Below are 17374 nucleotides of genomic sequence, written 5' to 3'. Positions count from 1 at the left end.
AATTATATTTTATACGAAAATAAACTAAGCTTAGATAATTATAAAATCCTTAATTAATGCTTTTTAATAATTAATTTTATATTAAAAACACGTCTTTAATTATAATTAACGTTATATAAAGTTCTCTACTTATTACGGTCTAATATATATTATATCGTGTTTATTAAAAAAGTAATTAGTTATATTTTATACGTCGTTAAGTCGTAATAAAAATCCTTAATTAATTAAATTAATAATTTATTTAAAAATCACGGTTTTTTTTGAAAAAGTTATCTTTTTTAAATTTATATAAATTTTATATTGAGGTACTAAGCTAGCGTATCGGTCGTAAAATATTATTTTTAAAATATTATAAATAAAGGCTATTTTTTATATAAATAAATTTAAATCTTTTTTAATAATTTAAAATATAAAAATAATATAACTTTTATTTAAAAAAGAATTTATAATCGTACGTAAAGAAAAATAGTTATTAAGATAAAAGGTATAAAAAGAAAAGAAAGTAATCGACTCGTTATAATAGGCGACTCGCTATGCATATACGTTATTTAATTCGTGGCTTTATAATTATTATTATAGATTATAATAAGTAAATAAAAGCTATATTTAGTAAAGAGTTTTTAAATATTTAGTAATAGCTTTATATTTATTATATTAATTTTAATATCATATTTAAAACTAAATAGAAATAAATTAAAACCGGCGGTAATAAGAATAATAATAATAGGTTTAATAAAAAGGATCCTTATTTAATAATATAAATAGTAGCGGAGCTTAGTAAAGAGGACCGTGTTTATATTAATACGACGGCAAATTAAGTTATCTTATATACTTATTATAAAGTATTTATTATATAAAAGCTTATTATTACAACCTAATATACATAACAGACTAAGGACCTGCCCCGCTACTCTACGGCGGCTACCTCGCTCTATATATATAATCGAATAATAAAAATATATATATTACCTTAATAAATCAAAGGAACTATAAGGAAGTTATATAATAATAAAAAGGACCGACGGATAATAAGCGGTTTTTAAATATAAATTAATAAGATAAAGATCGGTTTACTTTTAAAGGACCGATTTTATGATATCGGTCTTAAATATAAAAGAATTATTTAATAATATATAGGATTTATATATAATATAGACTTAAGCTAAGTTTATATTTATAATTTTTATAATTTTTTTAATAATTAATTTTATATTAAATTTTATAATTATTTTTAGTTATTTTTATTAAGAACTTATTTAATAAGATTACGACTAATTACTAAAGCTTTATTTATTTTACGATTTATAAATAATAGTTTCTTTAAAGCTATTTTTATAACGACTATTATTTATAAGTATCGTAGCCCCGATTTTTATTAATATAAAGCTTATTACGACTAGCCGATCGTAATACTTATTATTTTTATTAAAATAATATAATTTTTTAAAAAAGCGTAAAAAAAGCTTTATAACGAGTTCGATAATTAACGCCCGATTTTATAATATTTATATTTAATATACTTATTTATCAAAATATAATAAGCTCGCTATTTTATTCGTTAATATTAAAACTTTAATATTCGTATTATTTTTAATATTAAGTCAAATAATAATAATAATAAAGGCTACTTTTTTAATAATCTTAATTATTTATATCGGCTTATCGATATTACATAAAATATAATTAACGATTAAGAGCTACGTTTTTACTAGGCTTATATAAAAAACGAAGTGCTTATTAGCCGGGATTATCTCGGCCCTGTTTAAAATATTTTAATAAACTTCGGATTATAATTTTATTAAAATATTTTAAATTAATTATTAAATAATACCGGTTTATATATAAAATAATACCTTTTAAGAAAAGGCCGTTTTTACCTTTTATTAAGAAATATAATAATAATTATTTTATATCGGTTAAGCTAAGTATTTCGTATTATTATAAAATTTTTTTAAAATAACGGAATTATTGATTTTTAATAAATAAAAGGTTTATTTGCAATAGTAGTTTAAAAAAATATTTTTTTTAATCCTTATTATTAGATTTTAAACTTAAAAACTATAATATTTTTCTATAGTAAATTAAAAAATATAATATAATAAATTCTTATAAAGCTTACATTATTTTAATAAAGTTAATAATTTTAATATTAAACTATTATAATATAAAATAATTAAAGCTCGACCGGCCGTAAGCAAGGCCGCCCGCCGGGAAGCCGTAATAAATTATTATTAATTAAGAGCTTATAAAGGGCCGGCTATTTAATCTTTAATTAGGCCTTAAACTAATTTTAATAGTAAATAAAAAGTTAATTTAATATTTTTAATAAAAGAAAGATAATAAGGAGTCGTATAAATAAAAAGCCGTTATAACTTAATATTTAAAAATAGTAAAATAAATAAAAAATAATATTAAATAATAGCGAATAAAGGAATTTATGATTATATTATTTTATTTATTATTTAAGTAATTTATTATAAGTTAACGTTATAGTTAAAGTAAAGGTAATTATCTATTTATTTTTTTGTTATTTTTAAGGACTTTATAAATATTTTATAAAGAATAACTTAGGATATATATTATTTAATAAGAGCTTTAGAGTTATTGAGTTATTGAAATATTGTTATAAGTATTTTTACCGCCTTTACGGGAATGTATTATAATTTTGAGCTAATTAGGATGGTAGATATATATGCCGTTATAAAGTATATGCCTTTATATTAATTCTGTATACTTTTATATTAATTCCCAATAATAAATAATAATTATATTTTTTATAATAACTCGGTTAATAAATCGGTAATTAAGTTATTATATAATTAAAAATATTAACTTTATACAATTAACCGATATTAAAATAACTACTGATTAAAAAAAATAATAATATATTTATATATTAACGTTTTTAAAAAAATATTCTATTATTAAAATTATATTCCGTAACTCGGTAGCGTAAATTACGCCGGGGTTTAGTTATTAAAAATAATATACGTTAATATTAAATATAAAAACTATAATAATAAAAGAAATTTAAAATAAAGAGAATATATAAAAATACATTAATAGAATTTAAATATATTAATAATAAAGTTTTAAACTAATCAGGATAATAGATATATGTATCGTTATAAAGTATATACCTTTATATTAATTCTATATACTTTTAAATTAATTCCTTTAAAAAAATAAATTGAAATCTTTTTTTAAATAATATTTAAATATCGAATTATAAATAGCTTATAAATTAATAATTATTTTATAATTGAAATAAACTTCGCGACGCTATTTAAAAACGAGCCTAATTAAAAATCAATTACAAAATATTATTTAATATTAAGAACTTTATTATTAAAAAAAATGAATTTAAATTAAATAATTTAAATAATAAAAGTTTAAAAGCTTTTTAAAAAGATTAAACTAATTTATTAAAAATTTAAAAAACTATTTATATAATTAATATATTTTAAATAACGTATATACATAGCGAGTCGCCCATCATAATAAGTCGCCCACTTCTAAATACCCTCCTACTATTTATATAAATTAATTAAGCTATATTATATTAAATTTAATTAGAATTACTTATTAGCCTTTTCTTTAAAAGTCTCTTAAACTACTTAATATATTCGTATATTATATTTAATCTTTTTGTAATTATTATATTACCGTTTATATAATTTAACCTTTTTTATATAAGTATCTTTTTAATATATATTTTCGTTTTTAATATTAATAACCCCCTTTTTTATTCGGATTGCCTCGGCCTTAATAATATTAAATAAGCCTTTAAAACGTAATTATATTTTTTTAACCCTCCGGTATTTACTTAGTATTTTATTTATTATATAAAACCCGTAGTACTTAATTTTAATAAAAGCTAATTTATATATTAATTTATTAATACTTTTAGTTTATAAATTAATAACTTTATATAAATATATTAATAAATTATATTAATAACTATAAATCCGTTTTTTAAATAAAATAGAGCTTCGTACGGTATTATATATTATAATTAATATTTTTAAATCTTAAAAACCCTAACTATTTAAACGTAAATTAAATAATATTAACGTTTTTAATTTAAAATTTAAATAAAAAATAACTACTTTTAAATTAAAAAATATAATTCTAACCTATTTAAAACTAGCTTATACGTTTTTTTTACTTATTAAAATAAAAAAAGCTATTTTAAAAATAAAAAAAAAGTCGTTTTTAATAATATACGTAATCTATATTCGTATTATTTTTTTAATTTTTTTATTATATAAAGCCTTTAATAAACTAAAATAATTAATATTAAAAAGCTAAAACTTATATAATAAATAAGGAGGTATATAAAAAGCGATAATATTACGCTTTTTATAATAATTATCGAATTTAATTAATTTATAATTATTATAACTATTAAAAATTAAGACTTATTTAATACTTTTTATATAAAACTTTATATATTTTTTAAAATATCTTAATTAATTTAAGCCGATTTTATTTATAATTTATTTATTTTTATTAAAATAAATAAGTTATTTAAAAAGGAATTAGCTATTAATATATTATAAAAAAAATAATATTTACTTTTTATAATAACATATAGAGGTAGCGCTTAACTATCTATATATATATTTTAAATAATAAAAATTTATTCTCGATTATTAAATTATTTTATATAAGGCCTTTTATAACGATTAAAAGTTATAATAACTTTTATATATAAAAATATTCTTATTAAAAAGCCTATGTTATTAAAATTATAAATATTATAATCGTATATTTTATATTTTATAATCGTATTTTATATAAAAGTAAATTAAGCTTAAATAATTATAAAATCTTTAGTTAATACTTTTTAATAATCGATTTTATATTAAAAATACGTTTTTAATTATAATTAACGTTGTATAAAGTTCTTTATTTATCGTAATCCGATATATATCGCGTCGCGTTTATTAAAAAAATAATCCGTTATATTTTATATATTATTAAATTATAATAGAAAGTTTTAATTAATTAAATTAATAACTTATTTAAAAATTACGGTTTTTTTTTAAAAAAAGATTTTTTTAAATTTATATAAATTTTATATTAAAATAATAAATTAGCGCGTTAATCGTAAAATATTATTTTTAAAATATTATAAATAAAAGCTGCTTTTTATATAAATAAATTTAGGACTTTTTTAATAGTTTAAAATATAAAAATAATACGACTTTTATTTAAAGAAAAATTTATAATCGTACGTAAAAAAAAATAACTATTAAAATAAAAAGTATAAAAAGAAAGGAAAGTAGGCGATTTGTTATAATAAGCGACTCGCTATGCAAATACGTTATAGATTTAATATTAAAATATTTAAAGAATTATTAATTATTTTTTTATAAAAGAAAACTTATTAATAGAAAAATAAATAATATTTAAAATATTATCAACGTATTATATTTATTTATTAAAAAATTAAAACGTTTTAATTTTATAATAATTATATATAACTTATGAAAGAAAAATAGGTATTAGTTTTTAAAAAATTAAAATTTAAAAACGTTAATTATAAATAAATAAAACAAAGTAAATAAAATATATAAATTCTTATATATTTTAAAAAATATTAAATATATTAAATTTAATATTTTTATTAAAAAATAATAAATATATATTATAATTAATAGCAGCGTTTAAAGATTTTTTATATTATTATAATTTATAAAAAAACGTAACGTACTTTACTAATCAGCCGCGTATATTAATTAGCCACGTACTTTTTCTAACTCTTTGAATATTTTATAAGTTTATATAACTACAATATAAAATATTAATTAGCTCTTATTAATATTTAAATTATTAAACGATTTTATATTTTTAAAATATATTTACGTATTATAACTTATTTTATTATATATATTATAATACTGTTAAGCCGATTAACTTTTCTTTAATAGACCCCTTTTTTTACTTTTTTAAAGCGTTAGACGTTTCTTTTTACCCTTTTTTTTTAATATAACTTAGGATTTTTTTATATTAAATACTTTTTTAAGTTAAGTATATATCTTTTTTATTCTCTAGCGTTTAATAAGCGTTATATTGATATTTTAAAATATATATTTTTAATTTATTAAAATCGTAATTAAATACGCTATTATTTATATACTTTTTATTAACCGGTTAATTATTTTAATTATTAGTATTAAAAAGCTTTTTTAATAAGCTAAGATCTAAGTTTTAATAAAATTAAATTAAAAAAGCGCTTTATAGTAATTAAAAAGCGTTTATAATTACTAAATTAATAATATTAAAAGGTCGGTTATAAAAAATATAGGCGTTTATATATATATATCGAGTTTTTTAATTATATAGTTTAAGTCTTATAGTAAAATTCTAACTTTATAAAAAGCGGATTTAATATTTTTATTTAAAATATTTTTATTAAAAGCTTTATAAAAAATAATAAAAAACTCGGATCTTATAGTATAATTAATAAAAAATTTAATAAATAGGTTAATTTTATTTTTATATACGTATTCTAAAAGTAAGTAAAGCGTAATAATTACTAATTAAAGTAAATAAAATAAATATAAGGGCATATTAATAGTTATAATATTATTCTATTTATAATATTTATTAAATTCGGTCGATAAATAGCTTTTGTACTTATCGATTATAAATATCTAATAGACACCTTTTATATAAGTTTAAATATATTTATCTAAATACTTAATTTAGTCTAAATTAGTTTTATTATCGGTCTATTTATTAATAATTAGCTTAATTACTTAATCGCTTAAGAAACCGGATACTATTAATTAATTAAAAAAATAATAAGACCTTTAAATAATTATAAAAATAAGATATACTATTTTTTTAAATTAATATATTTAATAATTAACGTACATATATAGCGAGTCGCCTATTATAGCGAGTCGCCCACTTCTAAATACCCTCCTACTATTTATATAAGTTAATTAAACTATATCGTACGAAATTAATTAAAACTACTTATTAACCTCTTCTTTAAAAGTCTCCTAAACTACTTAATATATTCGTATATTATATCTAATTTTTTTATAGTTACCGTATTACTGCCCGTGCGATTTAACCCCCTTTATACGAATATCTTTTTAATATATATTTTCGCTTTTAATATTAATAACCCCTTTTTTTATTCGGATTACCTCGGCCTTAATAGTATTAAATAAGCCTTTAAGACGTAGTTATGTTTTTTTAGCCCTCCGGCGTTTATTTAATATTTTATTTACTATACGAAGCCCGTAATACTTAGCTTTAATAAGAATTAGTTTATATACTAATTTACTAATACCTTTAGCTTATAAATTAATAACTTTATATAAATATATTAATAAGCTATATTAATAGCTATAAATCCGTTTCTTAAGTAAAATAAAACTTCATACGGCGTTATATGCTATAATTAATATCTTTAGGTCCTAAGAGCCCTAGCTACTTAAGTATAAATTAAATAGTATTAGCGTTTTTAATTTAAAATCTAAGCAAAAAATAACTACTTTTAAATTAAAAAATATAATTCCAGCCTATTTAAAACTAATTCGTACGTTTTCTTCACCTATTAAAATAAAAAAGGCTATTTTAAAAGTAAGAAAAAAGTCGTTTTTAGTAATATATATAATTTATATCCGTATTATTTTTTTAATTTCTTTATTATATAAAGCCTTTAATAAGCTAAAATAATTAATATTAAAAGGCTAAAGCTCGTATAATAAATATAGAGGTATATAAAAAGCGATAATACTACGCTCCTTATAATAATTATCGAATTTAGTCGATTTATAGCTATTATAACTATTAAAGATTAAAAGCCGTTTAATACTTTTTATATAAAACTTTATATATTTTTCAAAATATTTTAATTAATTTAAGCCGATTTTATTTATAATTTATTTATTTTTACTAAAGTAAATACGCTATTTAGGAGGGAATTAACTATTAATATACTATAAGAAAAAGTAATATTTACTTTTTATAATAACGTACGGAGGCAGCGCTTAGCTATCCGTATATATACCCTAAATAATAAAAACTTATTCTTAATTACTAAACTACTTCGTACAAAACCTTCTATAACGATTAGAAATTATAATAACCTTTACGTACGAAAATATTCTTATTAAAAAGCCCGTTTCGTTAAAATTATAAATATTATAATTATATATTTTATACTTCGTAATCGTATTTCGTACGAAAATAAATTAAACCTAAATAATTATAAGATCCTTAACTAATACCCTTTAATAATCGATTTTATATCGAAAACGCATTTTTAATTATAATTAGCGTTATATAAAGTTCTTTACTTATTATAGTCCGGTATACGTTATATCGTATTTAGTAAAAAGGCAATCGACTATATTTTATATATCGTTAAATCGTAATAAAAATCCTTAATTAATTAAATTAATAACTCGTTCGAGAATTACGGTTTCTTTTAAAAAAATTATCTTTTTTAAATTTATATAAATTTCATATTAAAATAATAAGCCAGCGCGTCGGTTACGAAGTATTATTCTTAAGATATTATAAATAAAAGCTGTTTTTCGTACAAATAAATTTAAATCTTTTTTAATAGCTTAAAATATAAAAATAATACGACTTTTATTTAAAAAAGAATCTATAATCGTACGTAAAGAAAAATAGCTATTAAGATAAAAAGTATAAAAGGAAAAGAAAGTAGGCGACTCGCTATAATAGGCGACTCGCTATATATATACGTTATAGCTTATTTATAATTACTAAACTAAATAAATTTCGTTTTTTTATATTTATCGGTATACGTAACGATTATCAACTTAGTAATAACGCTTATTATAAAGCTAATTTTATCGAAATTATATAGATCCTCATTATTAATACCGTATTTAATTATTATATTATTTAATAATATAAACTATTTTAAAATAACTTTTAAATCTTTTTAAAAAACCTTTTAATAATTATATAGATAATTAAATTTAGTTTTTAAAGTCGGTTATAAATTAATTAACTTTTTAGTTTAATACTTTTTAATAAGCGTTTTATTTTATATTTAAAATAAAAAATTAATTATATTTTTTATTTTAATAAGTCGTAAAAGAAATCTTTTAAAATCCTATTTAATAACGTATTAAAAAAGTTTTTTTTTTTTAATTAGATTGAGTTTATATTATTAAAATTAGATTCGGTCATAGCGTAGTTAATTATTTATTTTATTATATAAGGTGTTTTTAAAGATATTATATATTTTTATAACGCGTTATATATTAAATTTCTAATTTATAATATGTATAACTCGGATCGTTTTAATAATAAGAATAATTTTATTTTTTTAAATATAGATTAATATTATAATTATTAAGTTATTATATATTAAAAGTTTAAATAGTTAGGAATAAAACGCGTTGTTAAAAAAGTGCGCGGCTAATTAATATACGCGGCTAATTAATAAAGTACGTTAATATATTTTTATTAAAAAGAATATTATATAAATTATAAAATATTAAAGAAATATAAATTGAATATAATAAAAGATTTATTATTTTAAAAAGTATATAATATTTTTTAAATATTGATAATTATAGAAAGAATTTTAATTTTAATATTATAAAAATAAAAAATAATTACGATATTTTTTAAAAATTATATAATTATAAAAATATAATTTATAAATATATTAAAAAATAAATTAATTTTATTAATAAATTTTATTTTTAATAAAATTTATAATATAAAGGTTTAAAATAAATTTTATATTACGTTTAAAAAATAATAAATTAAATATATTATTTTAATTAAAAAGTTTAAAATATTAATATTAATAAAAGTTAATTTAAAATTAAATTTAATTTAAATTATTTTTAAATAAATACCGAATTTATATTAAACTTTTATTTAAATTAAAAAAATAAACTTATTTAAATATAATAATAAAAACATAAAAATCGAATTTAAAAAAAATATAAATTTAAGTTTTATTTATTTTATTTTATTAATGAAAATAAATAATATAAATTCGATCGTTATATTAATAAATTATTAATAAATAAATATATTAAAAATTTTAAATAAACTATTAAAATATTCATATTTTTTATATTTAATAAAATAAAATATTATAATTTATAATTAATTATAAAAAAGTTAATTTTATTATTAAAAATATTATTATTTATTATTATTTATTATTAAATTTAAAAACTTATTATATAAAACTAATTAATTTATTATAATTAATTTTAAAAAAGCTTTTAATTAAATTAAAATTAAAAAGTAAAATAAATAAAAAACCGTATTTTAAATATATAAAAGATTTTATAAATACTTTATAATACTATTTAAGTTTATTAATATATTTATTAATTTTTTAGATTATATTTAATTATATATTTAAAAAAATATATTAATAATTCTAATTTTATATATATTAATAATATATTTTTTTATTTTTAAATTTTAAAATATATAGAAAATATATTTATATAATATTTTAAAATTTTAAAATATAAAATTTTATATTAATAAATTTAATTTTTTTAAAATATATTATTATATTTAAAAAGTTTATATATAATAATTAAAAATAAAAATAATTGAAAATTAATTTATATTATATTATAAGAAGTCTAGCGTATAGTTATATTTAATTAAAATAATACCTATCTAAGTAAGCTTATTAATTTGTTTCTTAAATACTTTTAATTAATATATTTATTTAATTAATTTATAATTTTCTTTTTAAAAAAATAAGTATTTTAAATTATAAGAACTAGGTTTTTACGCTCTTAGCTTATTATAATTATAAATTTAATTTTTATAGATTTTCTTTTTAAAATATAAAAATAGAAAAGTATTTTTATTATTTTAAAATTTATAAAAACGTAAAGCGCTTATTAGTAATATTAATAACTATTTAACTTTTTATATTTAATAATAGTTAACGTTTTTATATAAAACTAGATTAGTTAGTTTAATATATTAGTTTTTAAATATGTATAAAAAACGCGTTTATTTAGGATTTTATTAATTTAAATACGAAAGATATTAATAATAACGATATTTAATTATTAAAAAAATTAAGTTTTATTAAGTTAATTATTAAACGTATTATTAAATTAAAAAATAATTATTATAAATAGTTAATTGTTTAAAAAAACGGTAGTAATAAAAGCGAAATTTAAATATTTAACGACGATAAAATTAATTAAATTTAAGTTTTTTTAATTAATAGACTTATAAAACTACGTTTTATTAAGTTTAATAATATTAAAAACGAATATAAATAACTTATTAAAAACTATATAAATCGAAGTTAAATATAAATAATAATTATAATAAATTATTAAATAATTAAATATTTTATTTTTTAAATAGTAAATTCTTAAAAACTTATAAATATTTAAATAAACCTTTTATATAAAGATAAAACTAATTTTTAAAAGCTTATATATATATTAAAGCGTAATTTAATATTTTTTTAATTTGTATTTTTTTAATAATTTATAAAAAGTATAATAATATATTTTCTAAAGCTTTTTAAATTAATATTTATTTAATTATTTAATATTTTAATTAATGTAAAATATATAAATAATTTTAAGTTTATAATATATTTAAAATTTAAAAAGTTTTAATAATAAAAAGCTTTTTTAAAGTTATTAAAACCCGTTTTATATCGACTTAAATAATTTAAATATTTAATAAATTTATTATAAATAAAAGTCTTCAACGCTTTGTTTTAATTTTAAAAAAATAAGAACGAATTTTTAAAATCTTTTATTAAAAAAATTAATTTTTCAAAAGTAATAATAAAAACTTTAGTTTTTTTATTATTTTTAAAAAAGATTTAAATAAATTTAATAATTAAAAAATAATATTTAAAACTTATTTATATAAAAATAATTATTATTAACTTTTATAAAATTATAAAAAAGTTTAAAAAGGTTTTATAAAAATATTTAAATATATAAAAAAGCTTATAAATAAAAAAACGATTAAAATAAAAATTAAATTATATTATTAACTTTTAATTACATTTAAATTAAATATTAAAGGAAATAGCTAATTAATAATATTAAAAACGTATATTAAAAAAAATAAAAAAATAATAAAACTTATTTAAAAACTTATTTTAAAATCGTTATAATAATTATTATTTTTAATAATAATAAAAAATTATAAAAAAATAGTTTTATAAACTTTTTAATATTTTTAATATTTTTTAAAAAACGTTATATTTTATTAAACAATATACTTTATAATAATTATAAAATATATTATATAATTAATAATAAAACTTTATTAAATAAAAGTTTTTATAAATTTTATTTAAAAGATCTTTTTATAAAATAAATATTATTTATATTTATATTATAAAAATAAATATTAAAATTTTTAAAAAAGCTTTTTATAATAAAAAAAGTTTAAATATTAAAAACTTTATTTTAAAAAACGTTATTATTATAAAAAGGTTTTATATTAATATTATTTTTAAAGTATATTTATTAAAAACTAAAATTTAATATTATAGTTTTAATATAATTTTATATTTTAAAAATATAAATAAAAATATAATAATAATTTAATTATTTAAATTTTCTTTTTAATATAAACTTATTATTTATTTTATTATAAGTTATTTTTTGATATTAATAAGCTTTTTATATTTTATAATAATAATTTAATTTAATATTTTATTATATTATAAATTTAATTTTAATATAGCTTATATAAATAAAATAAATAACGTAATAATTTAATACTTTTAAATTAACTATTTAAAACTAAAAGCTTTTTAAAATTTAATTTATAATATTTAAAAAATAAATATAAAAAAGCTATTAAAAATAAAATATAAATATTATATTTTTATATATATATATATAAAATAATTTCTAAATCTTTTTTAAAAAATTAAGTTTTAAATTTTATATTATTATATATTTTAAAACTTTTTTAACTTTTTAAAATTTTTAAAAAACTATTTTTAATTATTTATAATTAAAAATAAATATTTTATAAAGTTTTTAAAATTCTTTTTAAAAAATAAATAAATAAAATTAATTTTTATAATCGTAAAAGTTTTTTAATTTTAAATATATTATTAAAAAGGCTTAATAATATATAAAATCCGTATAAATAATAAAAAAATTATTATTTTTATACGTAAAAAAAGCCCGTTTTAAATATAAATAAAAAATAAAAAAAAAATCGATTTTAAATTCTTTTTTAAATATATAAAAAACTTAATAAAAAAAGATAAATATATAAAAAAAAGTAATTATTAAAAATATTAAAATAAAACTAATAATTAAACTTTTAAAAAGCTTATAAAATAAATATATATTAATAAAGATATTTTTTATAATATCTTATTATTTTAAAATACAGTTTAAAAATCGCTTAATTAAATAAAAAAATCATTTCAATAGTATTTTAAATTATAAATATTTAAATTTATTTATAAAATAAGTTAAAATTCATATTTATATTAAAAACGCTTTTATATTTATAATTATAAGCCTTACTCGTTTTTAAAAAATTATAAAAAGAAATTAAAAGAAATATTATAAAATATTTTTATATAAGTATATTAAATACTTTATTAAATACGTAATAAATACTTATAATTTATATAGGATTTAAGTTTTTATATTTAAATAGGTAATAATTATATATAATATATATTTTAATAAAACTATTTTTTATTTAAAAAAAATATTATAAAAGTATTATTTATAATTACGACTAGTTTAATTATTAAAAAGATTTAAAAGCTTATAAATATTATAAATACTATTTCTAAACTTTTAAATATTTGAATATAAATAAAAACGAGCTTATTTAAAAAACTGTTAAATTTAAAATACTTATTTAATTAATTTAAACCGTAATTTCTATATTAAAAAACGTTAAAACGCTTAAAATAGTTTTAAAAAATTAATAACTTTTAAATAAACCTTTAATATTAAAAATATATCGATAATTATAAATAAAGAATTAATTATTACGGAATTTAAAAGTTTAGGAATTATTTTATAAAATATATAAATAATTAATAATTTAAAAATAATATTTAAAAATAATAATAGAGCCGAGTATTTAGATTTAATATTATAAAAAAAGCCGAACGGATTAAAAGCGTAGTTATTAATATTATTTTAATAAATTAGATTAAAAAAATAATGAAAATATATAAGCTATTTATATATAAAAGCGTACGGACTTAAAAAATAATAATAAACTTCATAATTATATATAATTTTATTAAATAATTAAAAAATATAAAAAACGGACTTTTAAATAGTTTAAATTAAAAGGTTTTATAAACTTACTGTTTTAATTAAAAAATATAATATTATAATTATAAATTTATATATCGTATACTTTATAAAATATTATAAGCCGTAATATAAAATAATTAAATTAAACGTAATATAACTACTAATTAAAAAATAATATATTTTAATAATCTTTTAAAAGTTTTAAAAAACTTAAAAAAAACTTTTTTAAATTTTTAAATTATTTATAAAAAAATTTTATTAAAATAGTTTATAAAAAACTAAAAAATTTAAAAAAATAAAAATTTAAACGGTTATTAATTATTAAAAATATATATAAAACTATTTTTATTAAAATAAGTCTTTATATATAAACTTAATAAATATAATAAATTTAAATATTATAAAGCGTGGATTTACGTTTATAATAATTTATAACTAATTATAATTTATAATATATATATAATAACGTTTATAATTAAGACTTTTAGATTAATAATAGCCTTAATAACGCAGTTTAATTTAAATTATTTTAATATAATATTATAAACGCTTTTTTAAATATAAAAATTAATAAATATAACAAATAAATTATTTATAAACTTCTAAATAAATTTAAAATTAATAAAAAATATATTTAATTTAAAAAAGCTTTATATAAACTTCGTAATATATTTTATTTATAATATAAAACGTTTTTAAATAATATATTTTATTAATTAACTATATATATTAATTAGCCGCGTACTTTTTTTAATTTTTTAAATATTTTATAAATTTATATAATTACGATATAAAATATAATATAAGCTAAGAGTATAAAAATATAGTTCTTATAATTTAAAATATTTATTTTTTTAAAAAGATATTTTATAAATTAATTAAATAAATATATCGTTTAAAGGCGCTTAGGAAGTAAATTAATAAGCGTATTTAAATAAATACTACCTTAGCTATACGTAGTTATATACTAAACCTTTTATAATAAAATATTAATTAGCTTTTATTAATATTTAAATTATTAAATGATTTTATATTTTTAAAATATATTTATATATTATAGCTTATTTTATTATATATATTATAACGCTATTAAACCGACCGACCTTTTTTTAATAAACCCTTTTTTTTACTTTTTTAAAATATTAAACGTTTCTTTTTACTTTTTTTTTTTAATATAACTTAGGATTTTTTTATATTAAATATTTTTTTAAATTAAATACGTATTTTTTTTTATACTCTAGCGTTTAATAAGTATTATATTAATATTTTAAAATATATATATTTAATTTATTAAAATTATAATTAAATACGTTATTATTTATATATTTTTTATTAATTAATTAATTATTTTAATTTTTAATATTAAAAAGCTTTTTTAATAAATTAAAATCTAAGTTTTAATAAAATTAAATTATAAAAGCGCTTTATAATGGTTAAAAAGCGTTTATAATTACTAAGTTAATAATATTAAAAAGTCGGTTATAAAAAATATAAACGTCTATATATATATATTAAGTTTTTTAATTATATAATTTAAATCTTATAATAAAATTTTAGCTCTATAAAAAACGGATTTAATATTTTTATTTAAAAAAATCTTATTATAAGTTTTATAAAAAGTAATAAAAACCTCGGATTTTATAATATAATTAATAAAAGATTTAATAAATAAGTTAATTTTATTTTTATATATACGTTTTAAAAATAAATAAAACGTAATATTTAATAATTAAAATAAATTAAATAAATATAAAGGCATATTAATAATTATAATATTATTTTATTTATAATATTTATTAAATTCGGTTAATAAATAGCTCTCATATTTATTAATTATAAGTATTTAATAAACACCTTTTATATAGGCCTAAATATATTTATTAAAATATTTAATTTAGTCTAAGCATATAAATATATTTTAAAAATATAAAATCGTTTAATAATTTAAATATTAATAAAAGCTAATTAATATTTTATTATAAGAGGTTTAGTATATAGCTATATATAACTAAAATAATACTTACTTAAATACGCTTATTAATTTATTTCCTAAGCGCCTTTAAATAATATATTTATTTAATTAATTTCTAAAATATCTTTTTAAAAAAAATAAATATTTTAAACTATAAAAACTATATTTCTATACTTTTAACCTATATTATATTTTATATTATAATTATATAAATTTATAAAATATTTAAAAAATTAAAAAAAGTACGCGGCTAATTAATATATATAGTTAATTAATAACATATATTAATTAAAAACGTTTTATATTATAAATAAAATATATTACGAAGTTTATATAAAGCTTTTTTAAATTAAATATACTTTTTATTAATTTTAAATTTATTTAAAAGTTTATAAATAATTTATTTGTCGTACTTATTAATTTTTATATTTAAAAAAGCGTTTATAATATTATATTAAATTAATTTAAATTAAATTACGTTATTAAGGCTATTATTAATCTAAAAGTCTTAATTATAAACGTTATTATATAAATTATTTTAAAATAACTTTTAAATCCTTTTAAAAAGCCTTTTAATAATTATATAAAGGATTAAATTTAATTTTTAAAATCGACTATAAGTTAATAAACTTTTTAACTTAATACTTCTTAATAAGTATTTTTTTTCGTATTTAAGATAAAAAATTAGCTATATTTTTTTATATTAATAAATTATAAAAGAAATCTTTTAAAATCCTATTTAATAACATATTAAAAATCTTTTTTTTTAATTAAATCGAGTTTATATTGTTAAAATTAGATTTAATCGTAACGTAATTGATTATTTATTTTATTATATAAAATACTTTTAAAAATATTATATATTTTTAAAATACATTATATATTAAATTTCTAATTTATAACGTATATAACTCGAATTATTTTAATAATAAGAATAATCTTATTTTTTTAAATATAAATTAATATTATAGTTATTAAATTATTACGCGTTAAAAGTTTAAATAATTAAGAATAAAACGCGTCGTAGAAAAAGTATACGGCTAATTAATATACGCGGCTAATTAGTAAAATACGTTATATTTAAAAGCCTAAGCTTATTTTTAATAGCTAAAGATTTTTA

At 13.9% G+C, this 17374-nt stretch overlaps 4 protein-coding genes across 4 annotated transcripts; 2 read left to right on the top strand and 2 right to left on the bottom strand.

Moving 5' to 3' along the window:
• Positions 1-1828: 1828 nt before the first annotated feature.
• CORC01_10169 (uncharacterized protein) lies at positions 1829-1960 on the top strand (the record flags this gene model as incomplete). Its single annotated transcript, XM_022621798.1, has 1 exon — positions 1829-1960. A coding segment is annotated over one exon (132 nt), but the record flags the coding sequence as incomplete, so codon positions are not given.
• A 4399-nt stretch (positions 1961-6359) lies between these two features.
• Positions 6360-6539, bottom strand: CORC01_10168 (uncharacterized protein; the record flags this gene model as incomplete). Its single annotated transcript, XM_022621797.1, has 1 exon — positions 6360-6539. A coding segment is annotated over one exon (180 nt), but the record flags the coding sequence as incomplete, so codon positions are not given.
• A 1431-nt stretch (positions 6540-7970) lies between these two features.
• CORC01_10167 (uncharacterized protein) lies at positions 7971-8141 on the top strand (the record flags this gene model as incomplete). The annotated part of the gene is made up of 1 exon (XM_022621796.1): positions 7971-8141. A coding segment is annotated over one exon (171 nt), but the record flags the coding sequence as incomplete, so codon positions are not given.
• A 7681-nt stretch (positions 8142-15822) lies between these two features.
• CORC01_10166 (uncharacterized protein) lies at positions 15823-16008 on the bottom strand (the record flags this gene model as incomplete). Its single annotated transcript, XM_022621795.1, has 1 exon — positions 15823-16008. A coding segment is annotated over one exon (186 nt), but the record flags the coding sequence as incomplete, so codon positions are not given.
• Positions 16009-17374: the final 1366 nt, after the last annotated feature.

Source organism: Colletotrichum orchidophilum (assembly GCF_001831195.1).
Source record: "Colletotrichum orchidophilum strain IMI 309357 chromosome Unknown Scaffold_98.1, whole genome shotgun sequence".
Lineage (NCBI taxonomy): Eukaryota > Fungi > Ascomycota > Sordariomycetes > Glomerellales > Glomerellaceae > Colletotrichum > Colletotrichum orchidophilum.
Note: the sequence above shows the minus strand (reverse complement) of the source record. Positions and strands in the feature narration are given on the sequence as shown.